Genomic DNA, 19,422 nt, shown 5'->3' on the forward strand with positions numbered 1-19,422 from the left:
TCCCACATCAATGTAAAAATGATGAAAAAACATTGACCTCCAGCTGTAATAGTATTTTATAAAGGCATAAAACACAATGTATCTGTGCCTCGTTATAGCTGTTCCTGTATACTGTAATAATTAATAATCTCATAAAAATGATAACAACAACCGTAATCACCTTCTTTTACTTCCAGGCACGGAGACGGTGAGAAGAGGCGATCCTGCTGTTCTGCAGTGTGACGCTGATCCCGGAGACACATTACTATCAGTTATATGGAAGCTTCGTCTATATAATTCATCCTGTGTAATATCATATAAAATAGAGGAGAATAATACAAAGACGTCATACAGCTCCTGCAGCACAAGGATGAGTAGTGACCATTTATCAGTGATGATCAATAACACTGAGATATCGGATGAAGGGACGTACGCTTGTGAAGTGGTGAATGATAAGGACACGTTCTTCAGAAACTTTTCACTACAAGTATTAGGTGAGTTGTAAAGTTCATCTATTATTACACACCCTCATGATTGGGTTTCTGATAGCTTTTTTTAATATAGGTGTCTAAGGGTGAAAGATGGTTGACGGAATGATATTGCTCGAAGCCATTCACCAAAGTTTTATGCAGTACCATGCAAAAGTTTTAGACAAGTGTGGGAAAAAAAATGCTCCAAAGAATTCTGACAAAATAGAAGTAATACTAGTATTTATCAATTAACAAAATCCAAAGATAATTAATAAAAGAAAATCAAAATCTGATGAATATATGTTGACCGCCATTTACTTTCAAGACAACATCAATTCTCCTCAGTCACTTCTCACTCGTACACAGTTTTTGAGTCAACTCAACAGGGAGGTCCAAACATCTCAGAAAACTAACCACAGACCCTTTGTGGATGTCACTTGTGCAGATCCTTTTGTTTCTTCTGAAAGACTGGATGATGCGAGATCAGGGCTCTATGGAGTCCAGATCATCACTTCTGGGACTCCGTTTTCTTAATGACATTGGCTGTATGTTTGGGGATGTCCTGCTGAAGAACAAATGTGGAGCCGATAAGATGCCTTCTGATGGTATTTCATTATGATGAGTAAGTACTGTATATAATTGGATTTCTCAGCATTGAGGAGGACATCATTATTCCTGACCAAATCCCCATCTCCATTTGCTGAAATGCAGCCACAAACTTGAAGGACCCTCCACCATGCTTCACTGTTGCCTGTAGACCTTCATTATTATGCTGCTCTCCAGCCTTTCAGGAAAAAACCTTCTACTGTTACATCCAAATATTTCGCATTTTGACTCCTCAGTCTAAAGCACCTGCTGCCATTTTCTGCATTCCAGTTCTGTATGTTTTCAGCCATAGTTGAGTCACTCACTTGTCATCGATTCCTTGAAGAAGGTAGGGCTTTTAGCAGGAATTCTTCCATGAATATGACTTCTGGTCAGACTTTATCAAACAGTAGATGGATGTAGCTGGGTCCCACTGGTTGTTGTCAGTTCTGAGCTGATAATATCACTGTAGAAAAAATGTAGAGGAATAAGGGCACTCCCGATAATTGTAGCGCTGGGTCAATAAACCCAGTTATCATAGCTCTGTAGTGACGGGAGGTCCACATAACATAAGAAAAAACATTATTTTAATGCCATCTTTGTAATAAAAATGAGTTTAACACGTTTCATGGATCCATGATCGGGGAACATATTGACTTCCGTGGGTAAAATCGCAAAAGTGTTGATAGCTGGAGACCTACAAGAAAGCAATATCTCCTGAATTATGGATATATCATGTTTATGTCTTGTGTGGATAGAATTCTTGAATATGACCCAGAGTAGAAGTCAGGACAAATCTAAGGTTTAATCACATTCGTTCAGCCATTCTTCTCCTCTATCATCTGATGGAGGAGTGAAGGGTCTGCTTAAACCGTTTATAACATCTCATCTACAGAGTATCATTGTTAATCTCCAAAGTGAAGCACCGAGCATTGCAGGTCTGTCTATATTTCCTGCGGCATTCTTCTCCGCCGAAAGCGTGTGGATCCAATTCATTAGATGTATCTGTATTTTATTTCTTATTTTATACTGTTTTGGGCTGTTTGTATCTCGTTTTATTATGTCATGTTTTTTAACCTTCTTAAGTACTTCTTTTTGTATATTAAATCTAACATTTAACCAGTTTGATCTTTGCTGCTAAATATAAACGTACCTACAAATCATGAAGAGGATGCTTTGACCTTGGTTGTGTCACCCTGTGTATGTAGGACTGCAAAAAGAGTATCCATCAGGTGCTCCATAAAGCTGGGTGTGCTTGTGTGTGACCCCATGCAGGTGTCTAGCTGGTCTGTCAAAATGGCAAGTGGTGGCAGAAAAAAGGGTGGTGTGGATGTTTGAACTGGCTGTGGGGTGCGCTCAGCTCATAGTCAGTCTATTGCCATAGGTGAGTGGACGAGTAAGTGTTGAAAACAGAGCGCCCTGTAGAGTAGCATCCAAGGCACATGTGTCGCGGACGAGAGGTGTTCACATAGTAATCACTCTCAGTATCCATGGTGTGTTTGATAGTCAATAAAAACCTTGTATTTTTGCTGTTGTCTCATTCTTAAAAGTAGTTAATTAATTTTTTTTCTTTTTCCAAAGTAATAGAAAACAATTGAAAAATATAGGAATACTGTATAACCTGGTGAATTTCTTGGATCGAAAACACATTTGTTCTTATAGACTCTTATTTTCATGTACTTTCAAAACTATTTTCCGCTACTTTTGGGAAATAAAATAAATAACTTAACTATTTGGAGTAAGAAGATTACTTCTAAGAACCAGACAGCGTCAAAAATTCTCCATATTTATGGTCAACCAGTTCTGAATTGATGGCACTGCCTAGACATCTACTGATTTCGAACTGTCATGCTGCTGCAGTGCAGTATAGCGCAACCTCCACCAGGGGGAGCTTGAGAGGGAAGTGAGACTGCACACACAGAGCAGCAGCAAAGATGCCACCAAGTGGCGAGAGAGTGGTCATACAAGCCGAGTCAAAAACAGTCAGATGCAGAAGTACAAAAAGAAGCAGCAGTACACGTGGTCAGGAACAAGCCAAGGGGTTCAGCAATGGTCAGAAGCGGATAAGACAAAGACAGAAGGCAGAAGCAAGTCCGAATACGAGCCAAGTCAAAAACCAGAGAATCAAACCAACAAACAGGGAAACACTGGGAAAAGGGCAGACAGAGGGAGTCAACAGACACAGGGCTAGTCAGGCATCACAGCAGGACAAATCAAGAGCTACCAGAGTCATGTACACACGCCGAAGACAGAACTATAGCTGACACTGCCTGCAGGATGCATCAGAGCTAAATAGCAAACCTGAACCCAGAATGAGGCAGAGCAAAGTTAACCCTTGACATGATCCGCCCGGAAAAATGGCAGACAGGATTAAACCATGGAACGGATCATGACATGAACAGAATTAAGTGCGATGTGTCTTTCGTCTATTGCCCTAGGGTTCCTTGGATGGCCAGATGGCCACTATGTTTACGGTTTTCAATGTTGTCCATCTTTTGGTTCTTCTTCAAAAAGAACTTGAACAGCACATCTTGAAACCCCATTTTTTTTTTTAATCTTTGGCTGGTAGAGACCTCACTGATGCAGTATAACTACCATCTATCTGATTTTTGTGCTTAGCCTTGCCACGGATTATGAACTGTGTCATGAAACTGTCTTCCATAACTTCGCCTTTCTAATAGAGTTTGCCTATTCCTCACCTAGTTTTAAGCCTCCTTAACTGTAATTTAGTGAAGTGATCATTGATGATCGAATATGCTCAGAAAATTTATTATCCGAGCATGCTTGGGTGCTAACAGAGTGTCTTCTACATGCTCGAAAAATATGTTCGAGTCCATGTGGCTACATGATTCGTGGCTGTTCAACAAGCACAACACACGTAGGGATTGCCTGTTTGTTAGACCATCCCTGCAGGTGTCGCTCCTGTCGAACAGCTGCGAAACATGGAGGTGCGAAGACTCAAACACATTATTCGAGTACGCTGAAATCACTCTGCTAGCACCCGAGCATGCTCAAATATTACCTTGTCTGAGCATGTTCGCTCATCACTGATCATTATCACCTGTTTGGTATAATTGGTTACTCATACACCCGACTATAGTCCTACAAAATCCCTGATTCTGTGCAGGTTTAACTAGAATTTATGCTGTTTTTAAGGCAAAAAAGCAGTCACCACTCACCAAATATTAATGTAATTTAGACTTCTGTTTTGTTCATTCACTTTCCATTTTGTTAATTGATAAAAATGAACTAGTAACACTCCTATTTTAGAACGTATTTTTACTTTGCGGCACTTTTTCTACATCTGCCTAAAACTTTTGCACACAGTCCTCTACATGTTCCTTATATATATATATATATATATACTAGATGGTGGCACGATTCTAACGCATCGGGTATTCTAGAATATGCATGTCCACGTAGTATATTGCACAGCCCAAGTAGTATATAGCCCAGCCACGTAGTAAATTGCCCAGTGTTAGGGGTCGAGTTCCCGTCTCTGCACAGGGTGAATCTCGGGCCATCTCCGCTGCGGTCTCCCATTCTCCTCCTGCCACAGTGGAGTCTGCTCAGCAGAGATGTCAGTCCCAGTGTCTCGCTCAGTCTGACTCTGTACAGAGAGTTACTGCTGCCTTTCCTGCTTCTGCCATTGAAGTCAGTGCTGGGCAGCGGCGAGCAGACGCTTCTGGGACTAAGTCCTGCTTTTCTCGTTCTGAGCATGCCCAGAGTAAGATCTCTCAGTGGAGATCGAGGGTCACATGATCAGACACTGCAGCTAAGGTCCTGTAGGTGTTCATGCTCTGTGGCAGCCTCTCATTGGTCCTTCCAGGAAGGTCCTGTACGTGCTGCAGCTATTTAAGGCTCGCATGGCCGCACGGCCATGCGCTAGTATTGCTCTTTATTTATGTACTTTGCGCCACTGTGGTCTTGTATGAGTGTGTTCAGGGACCCGGCTGAAATAAGCCCCTAGAATGCTGGCACCTCCGGCGAGGAGTTTGTGTTTGTATGTATTCAGGGACCCGGCTGAAATAAGCCCCTAGAATGCTGGCACCTCCGGCGAGGAATTTGTATGCTTGGGTATTCAGGGACCTGGCTGAAATAAGCCCCTAGAATGCTGGCACCTCCGGCGAGGAGTTTGTATGCTTGGGTATTCAGGGACCTGGCTGAAATAAGCCCCTAGAATGCTGGCACCTCCGGCGAGGAGTTTCGTGTGCATGCATGACCACTGACTGCTCTCGTTTAGGCAGTTAGCCTGTGCCTCTGTGGAGTCTAACAGGGCACAGTGCTTTGAGTTCACGGCTGCTCTGTGAAGTAACAGAGTTAGCTAACACTGCCATTTAGTTCCGCTATTTGCTAGCAGCAGGTTCTCCTGCACGGTGGACCCCGGGCTGCGAAATCATCTATCATAATAAAATCTATATATTCATTTGGTGCGTTCAGCTAGCCCTAACACCCAGTGACATAGTATATTGCCCAGTGACGTAGAATATTGCCCAGTGACGTAGGATATAGCCCAGCCACGTAGTATATTGCCCAGTGACGTAGTATATTGCCCAGTGAGGTAGTATATTGCCCAGCCATGTAGTATATAGCCCAACCACGTAGTATGTTGCCTAGTGACGTAGTATATTGCCCAGCCACATAGTATATTGCCCAGTGATGTAGTATATTGCCCAGTGACATAGTATACAGCACAGAGCCACGTAGTATATTGCCCAGTGACGTAGTATATTGCACAGCGATGTAGTATACAGCACAGAGCCACGTAGTATATTGCCCAGCCACATAGTATATTGCCCAGCGACGTAGTATATTGCCCAGTGATGTAGTATATTGCCCAGCCACGTAGTATATTGCCCAGTGACGTAGTATATTGCCCAGTGACGTAGTATATTGCCCAGTGATGTAGTATATTGCCCAGCCACGTAGTATATAGCCCAGCCACGTAGTATATTGCCCAGTGACGTAGTATATTGCCCAGCCACGTAGTATATTGCCCAGTGACGTAGTATATTGCCCAGTGACGTAGTATATTGCCCAGTGACGTAGTATACAGCACAGAGCCACGTAGTATATTGCCCAGTGACGTAGTATACAGCACAGAGCCACGTAGTATATTGCCCAGTGACGTAGTATATTGCCCAGTGACGTAGTATATTGCACAGCGATGTAGTATACAGCACAGAGCCACGTAGTATATTGCCCAGCCACGTACTATATTGCCCAGCCACATAGTATATTGCCCAGTGATGTAGTATATTGCCCAGTGATGTAGTGTACAGCACAGAGCCACGTAGTATATTGCCCAGCCACGTACTATATTGCCCAGTCACATAGTATATTGCCCAGTGATGTAGTATATTGCCCAGTGACGTAGTATACAGCACAGAGCCACGTAGTATATTGCCCAGCCACGTAGTATATTGCCCAGTGACGTAGTATACAGCACAGAGCCACGTAGTATATTGCCCAGCCGCGTACTATATTGCCCAGTGACGTAGTATACAGCACAGAGCCACGTAGTATATTGCCCAGCCACGTACTATATTGCCCAGTGACGTAGTATACAGCACAGAGCCATGTAGTATATTGCCTAGCTACGTAGTAGATTGCCCAGCCACGTATGTCACAGGTTAAAAAATAAAAAATAAATATACTCACCTGCCGATCCGAGGGCCCCTTGTAGTTGTAACATACTCACCATACTTGTAGTTCTGTCGCCTGTGCGTGGTACAGGCGGCAGCTTCCGGTCCCAGGGTGTGATGACGTCACGGTCACATGACCGTGACGTCATGGCAGGTCCTTCTGCCATACGATAATTAGTACCGGAACCTGCCGCTTGCACAGAGCGGTTACCGGAGGGTGGCGAGGAGCGGGAAAGGCAGCGGAAGGTGAGTATATAATGATTTTTATTTTTTTTTATTACTTTTAACATTAGATCCTTTTACTATTGACGCTGCATAGGCAGCATCAATAGTAAAAACTTGGTCACACAGGGTTAATAGCGGCGGTAACGGAGTGAGTTACCCGCGGCATTACGCGGTCCGTTACCGCTGGCATTAACCCTGTGTGAGCCGTGACTGCGGGGAGTATGGAGCGGCCGGCCGGCACTGACTGCAGGGGAGTAGGGAGGGACTAATTGGACTGTGCCCGTCGCTGATTGGTCACGGCAGCCATGACAGGCAGCTGGTGAGACAAATCAGCGAATTAATAACCGTGACGGAAGTTGCCGACAGAAGGACAGACAGAAAGACGGAAGTACCCCTTAGACAATTATATATATATACACTCACTGGCCACTTTATTAGGTACACCTGTCCAACTTCTTGTTAACACTTAATTTCTAATCAGCCAATCACATGGCGGCAACTCAGTGCATTTAGGCATGTAGACATGGTCAAGACAATCTCCTGCAGTTCAAACCGAGCATCAGTATGGGGAAGAAAGGTGATTTGAGTGCCTTTGAACGTGGCATGGTTGTTGGTGCCAGAAGGGCTGGTCTGAGTATTTCAGAAACTGCTGATCTACTGGGATTTTCACGCACAACCATCTCTAGGGTTTACAGAGAATGGCCCGAAAAAGAAAAAAAATCCAGTGAGCGGCAGTTCTGTGGGCGGAAATGCCTTGTTGATGCCAGAGGTCAGAGGAGAATGGGCAGACTGGTTCGAGCTGATAGAAAGGCAACAGTGACTCAAATCGCCACCCGTTACAACCAAGGTAGGCCTAAGAGCATCTCTGAACGCACAGTGCGTCGAACTTTGAGGCAGATGGGCTACAGCAGCAGAAGACCACACCGGGTACCACTCCTTTCAGCTAAGAACAGGAAACTGAGGCTACAATTTGCACAAGCTCATCGAAATTGGACAGTAGAAGATTGGAAAAACGTTGCTTGGTCTGATGAGTCTCGATTTCTGCTGCGACATTCGGATGGTAGGGTCAGAATTTGGCGTAAACAACATGAAAGCATGGATCCATCCTGCCTTGTATGGAGCATCTTTGGGATGTGCAGCCAACAAATCTGCGGCAACTGTGTGATGCCATCATGTCAATATGGACCAAAATCTCTGAGGAATGCTTCCAGCACCTTGTTGAATCTATGCCACGAAGAATTGAGGCAGTTCTGAAGGCAAAAGGGGGTCCAACCCGTTACTAGCATGGTGTACCTAATAAAGTGGCCGGTGAGTGTATATATATATATATATATATATATATATATATATATATATATATATATAGTGAGATACATGAGGTTTAGAGGCAACCTCTTTTGTGTTTAACACCTACAGCACTGACCACTTATATGTGATTTGCATACTTGCGGTTACATCCTGACCACTTTCTCTTCCGCTTCTCTCAAAGTTTCAAAGCTCCAAATCTGTACTGACTTCATGGCATGGGTTTTGATGGCCAAGCAGTGGCACGTAGCCTTACATCACCAAGAATAACTGGATTCTGGAGGAGACGTGTTCTGTGCAGTGATGGATCCCTCTTCTCTATCGCGTCTGATGGAAGAGTCTGGGTTTGGTGATTCCAGGAGAACGTTACCCCCTGACTGCACTGTGCCCCCTGTACAGATAGTGGAGGAGGATAATGCTATGGGCTTGTTGCTATCAGGTGTTGGCCTTTACCTCATAGTTCCATTAATAGTTCAGCACAAGACATTTTGGACAATGGTAGCTTCAGCTTTGTTGGAACAGCTTGGGTTTCACCCTTTTCTGTTCCCCATGACTGTGCCCAGTTCACAAGCTCCATACAGACATGGAGGAAAGAACATGAGCGGCTGCACAGAGCCCGGACCTCAGCCCCATCCAACAACTAGACCGGAGATTGTTACCCCGACCTCCCCCCAACATCAGGGTCTGACCTCACACATTCTTTTTTGAATGAATTGCCAAAAATTCCCACAAACATCTCCAACATCTTGAAAAAAAAGCCTTTTAAGAAGCGCATGAAGTGTTATAGCTGCAACAGGATCAATTCCACGTTAATGTCTACGGATGTAGAATGAGAGGTGTTGTGAAATTGGATTTTGGGCTCCCCCGGTGGCCACTGGTGGAATATAACTGGTGTGCATCATCCCCTCTGTTCACCTGTTTCCATCAGGATGTGGGAGTCGCTATTTAACCTTGCTCCTCTGTCACTTCCATGCCGGTCAACATTGTAATCAGAAGCCTTTCTGTGCATGTTCCTGCTACTAGACAACTCCCAGCTAAGTTGGACTTTAGTCCTCGTTTGTTTTTGCATTTTGTTCCAGTTCACAGCTGTAGTTTCGTTTCTGTGTCTGGAAAGCTCTTGTGATCTGAAATTGCCACTCTGATGTTATGAGTTAATACTAGAGTCTTAAAGTAATTTCAGGATGGTATTTTGATAGGGTTTTCAGCTGACCATGAAAGTGCCCTTTCTGTCTTCCTGCTATCTAGTAAGCGGACCTCAATTTTGCTAAACCTATTTTCATACTACGTTTGTCATTTCATCTAAAATCACCGCCAATATATGTGGGGGCCTCTGTCTGCCTATCGGGGAAATTTCTCTAGAGGTGAGCCAGGACTATATTTTCCTCTGCCAGGATTAGTTAGTCCTCCGGCCGGCGCTGGGCGTCTAGGGATAAAAACGTAGGCAACGCTACCCGGCTACTGTTAGTTGTGCGGCAGGTTTAGTTCATGGTCAGTTTAGTTTCCATCCTTCCAAGAGCTAGTACTCATGTTTGCTGGGCTATGTTCTCTTGCCATTGAGAACCATAACAGTTTGACCGGCCGGAAAAGGGTTAAATTAATTGACAGAGAAAGGAGAGAAAAGAGAAGTCTGCTGAAGATTTTTTATTTTTTTTTCCTCAGTTCTGAGTGTGCTTGTAATTGAATCTCTCGCAAGTCTGCCTATATTGCAGCCTTTCTCTCTCTCTCTCTCCTTCTAATCCTGGAATGGCTCTGTGTTCACCTGTTTAAAATGGATATTCAGAGTTTAGCTGCAGGTTTGAATAATCTCACCACGAAAGTTCAAAATTTACAAGATTTTGTTGTTCATGTTCCTATATCTGAACCTAGAATTCCTTTGCCTGAATTTTTCTCGGGGAATAGATCTTGCTTTCAAAATTTCAAAAATAATTGCAAGTTGTTTTTGTCCCTGAAATCTCGCTCTGCTGGAGATCCTGCTCAGCAGGTCAGGATTGTGATTTCCTTGCTCCGGGGCGACCCTCAGGATTGGGCTTTTGCATTGGCTCCAGGGGATCCTGCGTTGCTCAATGTGGAGGCGTTTTTTCTGGCCTTGGGGTTGCTTTATGAGGAACCTCAGTTAGAGCTTCAGGCGGAAAAGGCCTTGATGTCCCTATCTCAGGGGCAAGACGAAGCTGAAATATATTGCCAGAAATTCCGTAAATGGGCTGTGCTTACTCAGTGGAATGAGTGCGCCCTGGCGGCGAATTTCAGAGAGGGTCTCTCTGATGCCATTAAGGATGTTATGGTGGGGTTCCCTGTGCCTGCGGGTCTGAATGAGTCCATGACAATGGCTATCCAGATCGATAGGCGTCTGCGGGAGCGCAAACCTGTGCACCATTTGGCGGTGTCTACTGAGAAGACGCCAGAGAATATGCAATGTGATAGAATTCTGTCCAGAAGTGAACGGCAGAATTTAAGACGAAAAAATGGGTTGTGCTTCTATTGCGGTGATTCAACTCATGTTATATCAGCATGCTCTAAGCGTACTAAGAAGCTTGATAAGTCTGTTTCAATTGGCACTTTACAGTCTAAGTTTATTCTATCTGTGACCCTGATTTGTTCTTTATCATCTATTACAGCGGATGCCTATGTCGACTCTGGCGCCGCTTTGAGTCTTATGGATTGGTCCTTTGCCAAACGCTGTGGGTATGATTTGGAGCCTCTTGAAACTCCTATACCCCTGAAGGGGATTGACTCCACCCCATTGGCTAGTAATAAACCACAATACTGGACACAAGTAACTATGCGGATTAATCCGGATCATCAGGAGATTATTCGCTTTCTTGTGCTGTATAACCTACATGATGTGTTGGTGCTTGGATTGCCATGGCTGCAATCTCATAACCCAGTCCTTGACTGGAAAGCTATGTCTGTGTTAAGCTGGGGATGTAAGGGGACGCATGGGGACGTACCTGTGGTTTCCATTTCATCATCTATTCCCTCTGAGATTCCTGAATTCTTGACTGAATTTCGTGACGTTTTTGAAGAACCTAAGCTTGGTTCATTACCTCCGCACCGGGAGTGCGATTGTGCCATAGATTTGATTCCGGGTAGTAAATACCCTAAGGGTCGTTTATTTAATCTGTCTGTGCCTGAACATGCTGCTATGCGAGAATATATAAAGGAGTCCTTGGAAAAGGGACATATTCGTCCTTCGTCATCTCCCTTAGGAGCCGGTTTTTTCTTTGTGGCTAAGAAAGATGGCTCTTTGAGACCGTGTATTGATTATCGGCTTTTGAATAAAATCACGGTTAAATATCAATATCCGTTGCCACTGCTGACTGATTTGTTTGCTCGCATAAAGGGGGCCAAGTGGTTCTCTAAGATAGATCTCCGTGGGGCGTATAATTTGGTGCGAATTAAGCAGGGGGATGAGTGGAAGACCGCATTTAATACGCCCGAGGGCCACTTTGAGTATTTGGTGATGCCTTTTGGTCTTTCAAATGCCCCTTCAGTCTTTCAGTCCTTTATGCATGACATTTTCCGTGATTATTTGGATAAATTTATGATTGTGTATCTGGATGATATTTTGATTTTTTCGGATGACTGGGACTCTCATGTCCAGCAGGTCAGGAGGGTTTTTCAGGTTTTGTGGTCTAATTCCTTGTGTGTGAAGGGTTCTAAGTGCGTTTTTGGGGTTCAAAAGATTTCCTTTTTGGGATATATTTTTTCCCCCTCTTCCATCGAGATGGATCCTGTCAAGGTTCAGGCTATTTGTGATTGGACGCAACCCTCTTCTCTTAAGGGTCTTCAGAAATTTTTGGGCTTTGCTAACTTTTATCGTCGATTTATTGCTGGTTTTTCTGATGTTGTTAAACCATTGACTGATTTGACTAAGAAGGGTGCTGATGTTGCTGATTGGTCCCCTGCTGCTGTGGAGGCCTTTCGGGAGCTTAAGCGCCGCTTTTCTTCCGCCCCTGTGTTGCGTCAGCCTGATGTTGCTCTTCCTTTTCAGGTTGAGGTCGACGCTTCTGAAATCGGAGCTGGGGCAGTTTTGTCGCAGAGAAGTTCCGATTGTTCCGTGATGAGACCTTGTGCCTTTTTCTCGCGTAAATTTTCGCCCGCCGAGCGGAATTATGATGTTGGGAATCGGGAGCTTTTGGCCATGAAGTGGGCTTTTGAGGAGTGGCGTCATTGGCTTGAGGGGGCTAGACATCAGGTGGTGGTATTGACTGACCACAAAAATCTAATTTATCTTGAGTCCGCCAGACGCCTGAATCCTAGACAGGCGCGCTGGTCGTTGTTTTTCTCTCGGTTTAATTTTGTGGTGTCCTACCTGCCGGGTTCTAAGAATGTTAAGGCGGATGCCCTTTCTAGGAGTTTTGAGCCTGACTCCCCTGGTAACTCTGAACCTACAGGTATCCTTAAGGATGGAGTGATATTGTCTGCCGTTTCTCCAGACCTGCGGCGGGCCTTGCAGGAGTTTCAGGCGGATAGACCTGATCGTTGCCCACCTGGTAGACTGTTTGTTCCTGATGATTGGACCAGTAAAGTCATTTCTGAGGTTCATTCTTCTGCGTTGACAGGTCATCCTGGAATCTTTGGTACCAGGGATTTGGTGGCAAGGTCCTTCTGGTGGCCTTCCCTGTCTCGAGATGTGCGAGGCTTTGTGCAGTCTTGTGACGTTTGTGCTCGGGCCAAGCCTTGTTGTTCTCGGGCTAGTGGATTGTTGTTGCCCTTGCCTATCCCGAAGAGGCCCTGGACGCACATCTCGATGGATTTTATTTCGGATCTTCCTGTTTCTCAGAAGATGTCTGTCATCTGGGTGGTGTGTGACCGTTTCTCTAAGATGGTCCATTTGGTTCCCCTGCCTAAGTTGCCTTCTTCTTCCGAGTTGGTTCCTCTGTTTTTTCAAAATGTGGTCCGTTTGCATGGTATTCCGGAGAATATCGTTTCTGACAGAGGAACCCAATTCGTGTCTAGATTTTGGCGAGCATTCTGTGCTAGGATGGGCATAGATTTGTCTTTCTCGTCTGCTTTCCATCCTCAGACTAATGGCCAGACCGAGCGGACGAATCAGACCTTGGAGACATATTTGAGGTGTTTTGTGTCTGCAGATCAGGATGATTGGGTTGCTTTTTTGCCTTTAGCGGAGTTTGCCCTCAATAATCGGGCCAGCTCTGCCACCTTGGTGTCTCCTTTTTTCTGTAATTCGGGGTTTCATCCTCGATTTTCTTCTGGTCAGGTGGAATCTTCGGATTGTCCTGGAGTGGATGCTGTGGTGGAGAGGTTGCATCAGATTTGGGGGCAGGTAGTGGACAATTTGACGTTGTCCCAGGAGAAGACTCAGCTTTTTGCCAACCGCCGGCGTCGGGTTGGTCCTCGGCTTTGTGTTGGGGACTTGGTGTGGTTGTCTTCTCGTTTTGTCCCTATGAGGGTTTCTTCTCCTAAGTTTAAGCCTCGGTTCATCGGCCCGTACAAGATATTGGAGATTCTTAACCCTGTGTCCTTCCGTTTGGACCTCCCTGCATCTTTTTCTATTCATAATGTTTTTCATCGGTCATTGTTGCGCAGGTATGAGGTACCGGTTGTGCCTTCCGTTGAGCCTCCTGCTCCGGTGTTGGTTGAGGGCGAGTTGGAGTACGTTGTGGAAAAAATCTTGGACTCCCGTGTTTCCAGACGGAAACTCCAGTATCTGGTCAAATGGAAGGGATACGGTCAGGAGGATAATTCTTGGGTGACTGCCTCTGATGTTCATGCCTCCGATCTGGTCCGTGCCTTTCATAGGGCTCATCCTGATCGCCCTGGTGGTTCTGGTGAGGGTTCGGTGCCCCCTCCTTGAGGGGGGGTACTGTTGTGAAATTGGATTTTGGGCTCCCCCGGTGGCCACTGGTGGAATATAACTGGTGTGCATCATCCCCTCTGTTCACCTGTTTCCATCAGGATGTGGGAGTCGCTATTTAACCTTGCTCCTCTGTCACTTCCATGCCGGTCAACATTGTAATCAGAAGCCTTTCTGTGCATGTTCCTGCTACTAGACAACTCCCAGCTAAGTTGGACTTTAGTCCTCGTTTGTTTTTGCATTTTGTTCCAGTTCACAGCTGTAGTTTCGTTTCTGTGTCTGGAAAGCTCTTGTGATCTGAAATTGCCACTCTGATGTTATGAGTTAATACTAGAGTCTTAAAGTAATTTCAGGATGGTATTTTGATAGGGTTTTCAGCTGACCATGAAAGTGCCCTTTCTGTCTTCCTGCTATCTAGTAAGCGGACCTCAATTTTGCTAAACCTATTTTCATACTACGTTTGTCATTTCATCTAAAATCACCGCCAATATATGTGGGGGCCTCTGTCTGCCTATCGGGGAAATTTCTCTAGAGGTGAGCCAGGACTATATTTTCCTCTGCCAGGATTAGTTAGTCCTCCGGCCGGCGCTGGGCGTCTAGGGATAAAAACGTAGGCAACGCTACCCGGCTACTGTTAGTTGTGCGGCAGGTTTAGTTCATGGTCAGTTTAGTTTCCATCCTTCCAAGAGCTAGCACTCATGTTTGCTGGGCTATGTTCTCTTGCCATTGAGAACCATAACAGAGAGGTCAGAAAAGCTCCTGGAGGTGGAAAGTGTTGGAGGTATATCATGCATGATTATGAGGTCATATCTGGTTTAATATTTTCTTTTTCTATTATATTTTTGTAGTTTTTTTTTATTTTTGTCTTCTTCAGCAACAACCTGAACTCTGCACTGAATACACTCCATTGATGCTGATCATCTGATGCTGCTATAATTTATTGTAATATATTTGTGCATGTTTTATTTTTAATCCATGGGATTATTATATTTGAGAAGTGAATTACATTTGCTTCCAAATCTGTATTTTTGACTCTATACCTGGTTACTCGGTGGTGTGCATGCCCATTGGCGGTCTGCACTCTCCTCTGTCACCGTGGTGTCTATCCGGCCTCCTGCGCCCGGCTTGGGAACTTCTCACTTGCGCGTGCGCGGTTGTGCCTGATGCGTGTAGTTGACGCAGGACCTGCCGATCCCACTGCGCATGCGCCAATGAACCGATACTATAGGCCAGGCCCAATCATGTGACCGGCCACTTCACTCATCACCAATTATATATAAAGGTCCTTGTCTCAATTTTAATATCCCCTTGAGAAAGCATGTGAACAAAAAAGCGAAACGTACGTTGGGGTGTTCATGGATCCAGTCAAGTGCTGCTATCCCCCCACTTTGTACGTTGGTAAGCGCTATTTATCTATATTGATTTATATTACTGCTTTGAGACTATTTTGTCATAAATACTGCTATTACTTACTCTATTGGATAGGAGCACTTCCTGCCTACTGTTGGTGGGTGCACAGCACCGGTAGTTCCCTAACATTATCCTTGTGCACCTTATTTTGTGTCTTTATTATCTTCATCTATTATCTATTTTTGTATATTTATTAATAACGTATTCTTGTTTAACCAATATACTCCCATTTCCCCTTATTTTCTTGGTCTCTTCTCTGATTTGGGATCTGGCCTGAGTATTCTAGTTGCTGTTCTCCAAACCATAATGCTGCCTGGTTCGTGTTTCTGGTTTAGTATTTACAGCGGCATAAAAAGAGTACGTTGACCAAGTTGTTGGTGGTGACCTGTCTGTGTCATGCATTTAAGATATTGAGAACATCACTCTTAGTAAAAGCCACATGTCCATCCTCACTTTTCCATGAATTTGCATCAAAGAGCCTATTAACAGCTTTGTCTCCACAAAACATTTGGCAGGTTATTATATTAGACCGGCAGAGGTGTTACATCACGCCTTTGATGGGGGTTTGGCTACAACATTAATGAGACTGTGAAGTTTAAATCCTTTGAACAATAACATCCAACTACTACAGTTGTCACTCGTGGGCAGGATGGGAGGGCTGTAGAGCAGTTCTAACCAAGAGCAGAGACCACCCTTAGAATCACTAGTGGCCCCAGCAGTTAAACCTATATTTTGTAGCACATCCAATGGATAGCTTACTTATTCATGGAAATCTTTATAACAGGGCAAAAGTACAACCCCTTCATCTCATGTCCACAAATCTCATTGTACTAATACCCAAATGTCATGTGCTTCCTCAGCTCAGCCGACTACATTCCTGAAATTAAACAGTGACGGATCTCCCGAGTGTAGAGTCATCGGAGGAAATCCATCTGCGGAAATCTCCTGGATCCCACATTCAGATGATATAAACACTACAAAACTGGAAGATCCGGACGGGACATGGTCAGTGGTCAGCACATTCAGGAGAAGTGGAATTAATGGAACGTCGGTGACTTGTGTTGTGTCTCATCCAACATTTGTAAATCCATGGCAGAAAGACATTTCGTTGAGTGGTGGTAAGAATTTACATCATATTTTTTCTTTATTTTAGGAAACTAATATCTAAAGTGTTGAGAATAAATTAGTACGCCCCCTTTGAAAATTAAGATTTTAATCAATATCTCAAGAAGAGTTTCTAAAATTTTAACTAGACTGATTTTTCATAGAACATTTTTTAATCCATAGCGTCAAACTAAGGTAATAACATAACTTTCATTACAAAACCTTTAGTTTTACTGAAATTAGTTAATGGAAAAATCAACTACCTCTAGTATTTTTTTTTTAGATCTTTTAAGATCATTTGGATGTGAAAAGAACAAGTTGGTGACATATTGCAACACCTTTTTCCATTCTTCAAGAGCGAGCTCTTTTAGAGCCTGGCTGGTGGAGAATGATGACAACTTGTCTCTTTAGGATCTCCATAGATGCTCAATTGTTTCAAATCAGGAGACAATTGGCCACTAAATCACTTTCACCCCATTGTTCTTCAGAGATACAACAGATGTGAGTTTTGGATCATTGTCATGTTGAAAATGTGCTCGTCTACCCAGGGCCCAGAGTGTTGGTGGCATCTTCTCAGTCAATATGGATCAGTACATCTGTGAATTTACAATACCATCAATGAAACTGAGTGGTCAAGTGTGTCTTGATCTTACCCCAACCGAACACCCATGGGGAATTCTGAAGAGACAAGTTGTCATCACTCTCCATCCAGTGTCCAGGTTCTAAAAGAGGTCATTCTTGAAGAATGCAAAAAGATAGATGTTGCAATAAGTCACCAACTTGTTCCTTCCAGGCCTAAAGGCCTTGGCACTGTCCTTTAAAATCACGGAGGTCTACAAAATATCAGATGTGGTAATTTTTGATATGGGCTGTACTCATTTTTGGCATCAATTAAGTTGAGTAAAACTAAAGATTTTCTAATGAAAGTTATATTATTAACTCTACTCTCATGTTATGGGTTTAACATTTTTCAATGAAACTCAATATTGTCAATAAGTTGGAAATTATTCTTATGATTAGTGGCATATTTATTAAAATATTATTTTTTAAAGGGGTGTACTCATTTATGTTGAGCACTGTAACAACCAGCACAAGGAGGAGCTAACTGTATCTTGTAGTCAGCATTTAGGGAACACAATGGGAGCAGTAGATATTTTCATGCTTTCCACTGCTCTGATAAATTCCACTAAAAAATTCCTAAAAATGGGTGACCTGAAGTCTCCGAAGAGTCAGCAAATTTTTGGGTGTCATCAAGCATCAATTCAAAATGGTTAGTTATGCTTGACGTCTAGATGCTTGACATTCAGGTGGGCAAAAAAAGGGCTGGAAAAGGTATAACAAAGAAATGTAGGGACATTAATAAGAATGACTGTGGGGAAAAATTTTGGTGGCACGTAAAGCATGACACAATTAACGCCCTCCTGAGAGGGAACCATTAAAAATTGTAAAGAAAGGTGTTAAATGTCTCCAAAAGCTGAGCACTAAAAGTCCAAATATCTGCAAAGACGTAATTATTGCAAATGGAGGATTCTCTGATTAACCCCTTCATGACCTTGCAATTTTCTGTATTCGAGCTTTTGTTTGTTTGTTCCTCCCTTTCTTCCGAGAGTCATAACTTGTTTTATCTTTATGTCCATGTAGCCATATGAGGGCTTGTTTTTTGCAGGACAATTCCACAATTGTTCAGACAACATCATTCTTCAGGTCAATCCAAGTACGCAGATCCTAAAACATGTGTAGTTTTTTTTTATTTAAGTGGTGAAATTTTTTTTACATTTGTAAGAAAAAACAGTTTTGCTTATGTAGCAATTTTTCAAGACCTATAACACTTTTAATTTTAATTTGTGGGGCGGAGTGGGAGCTTATTTTTTGTACCCTGAGCTGATGTTTTTGCTGATACCATTTTGGTGCAGATACAATGTTTTGTTCGCCTTGTATTCCATAGCCCCCTTAGGAGATTTGAAGTTGTGATCGTCTGATCGCTTGTGCTATACATAGAAGGGCTTCAGCACTACTGCAATGTATAGTAGAAATCACGATCTCCTATGAATGCCGGCTACGAGCCGGCTTTCACAGGAGGATCGTAATATAAGGCATGGGGTCATCAACAGACACCAGAATGTCATGAAGACCTTTGGCGCCCCAGGATCATGTGACAGGTGTACCGTTAGGAGGGATGAATGACCCTCTTCCAGCCAGACCACTGACAGCGGGATTTAACTTAGCAGCCACGGGAAGAGCACCGCTCCACCTTCAGCTGTTAGAGGCACATGATGGCTGATTAAATCAGCCATCATGTACAGGGAAAGAAGCAGTGACACAACCTTTGATGTGAAAATACATCAAAGGTCGTGGAGAGGTTAATGCACTAACTATAATTGTTAGTCAATTTACAAAATCAAGGTATCAATTAAAAAGGTTTTTTGGGGATTCAATACCTATATTAGCACCGCCATTTCTTCATTCTCAGCCTGTATGGGGGTCCCAAAGATCGGATCTCAACTGATGTTCAAACAATATGCCATCACTTAATAGGATGACACTATCTCTTAAAAAAAGAAGAGAAAGATGAAACTGAAAGTTTGAAAATTAAAAATGTAAATAAAACTTAAATCGAAAAATCATTTTATTTGAACTTAATGTCTAAGCATTTCTTGGCCTTTAAGTGATTGGACTTGTAAATATATTTAAATTTTTATCATAAACCTTTAATATTTGTAAACTTCAGTCATTTGGAAATCTTCTGATGTTTTTTCCTACAGGGAAAGAATGGACTAATATTTACGTGGTTCTGGGATTTGTGATCAGCGTCGTCCTAATCCTAACGTGTCTTCTCATCTGGAAACTGTCATATCTCAGGTAATACTACAAAGTCTCTTCA

At 43.4% G+C, this 19,422-nt stretch overlaps 1 protein-coding gene across 1 annotated transcript in view; it reads left to right on the forward strand.

Annotated features, from left to right (window-relative positions):
* The first annotated feature begins 217 nt into the window (after positions 1-217).
* Positions 218-19,422, forward strand: part of LOC143815006 (cell surface glycoprotein CD200 receptor 1-A-like) — a 36,154-nt gene continuing 16,949 nt past the window's right edge. The window contains exons 1-3 of the mRNA XM_077293779.1: positions 218-473; positions 16,298-16,555; positions 19,304-19,400. Coding sequence (XP_077149894.1) covers positions 350-473; positions 16,298-16,555; positions 19,304-19,400 — 479 coding nt within the window. The 5' untranslated portion in view covers positions 218-349. The remainder of the gene's footprint in view (positions 474-16,297; positions 16,556-19,303; positions 19,401-19,422) is intronic.

This window comes from Ranitomeya variabilis, chromosome 3 (assembly GCF_051348905.1).
Source record: "Ranitomeya variabilis isolate aRanVar5 chromosome 3, aRanVar5.hap1, whole genome shotgun sequence".
NCBI lineage: Eukaryota > Metazoa > Chordata > Amphibia > Anura > Dendrobatidae > Ranitomeya > Ranitomeya variabilis.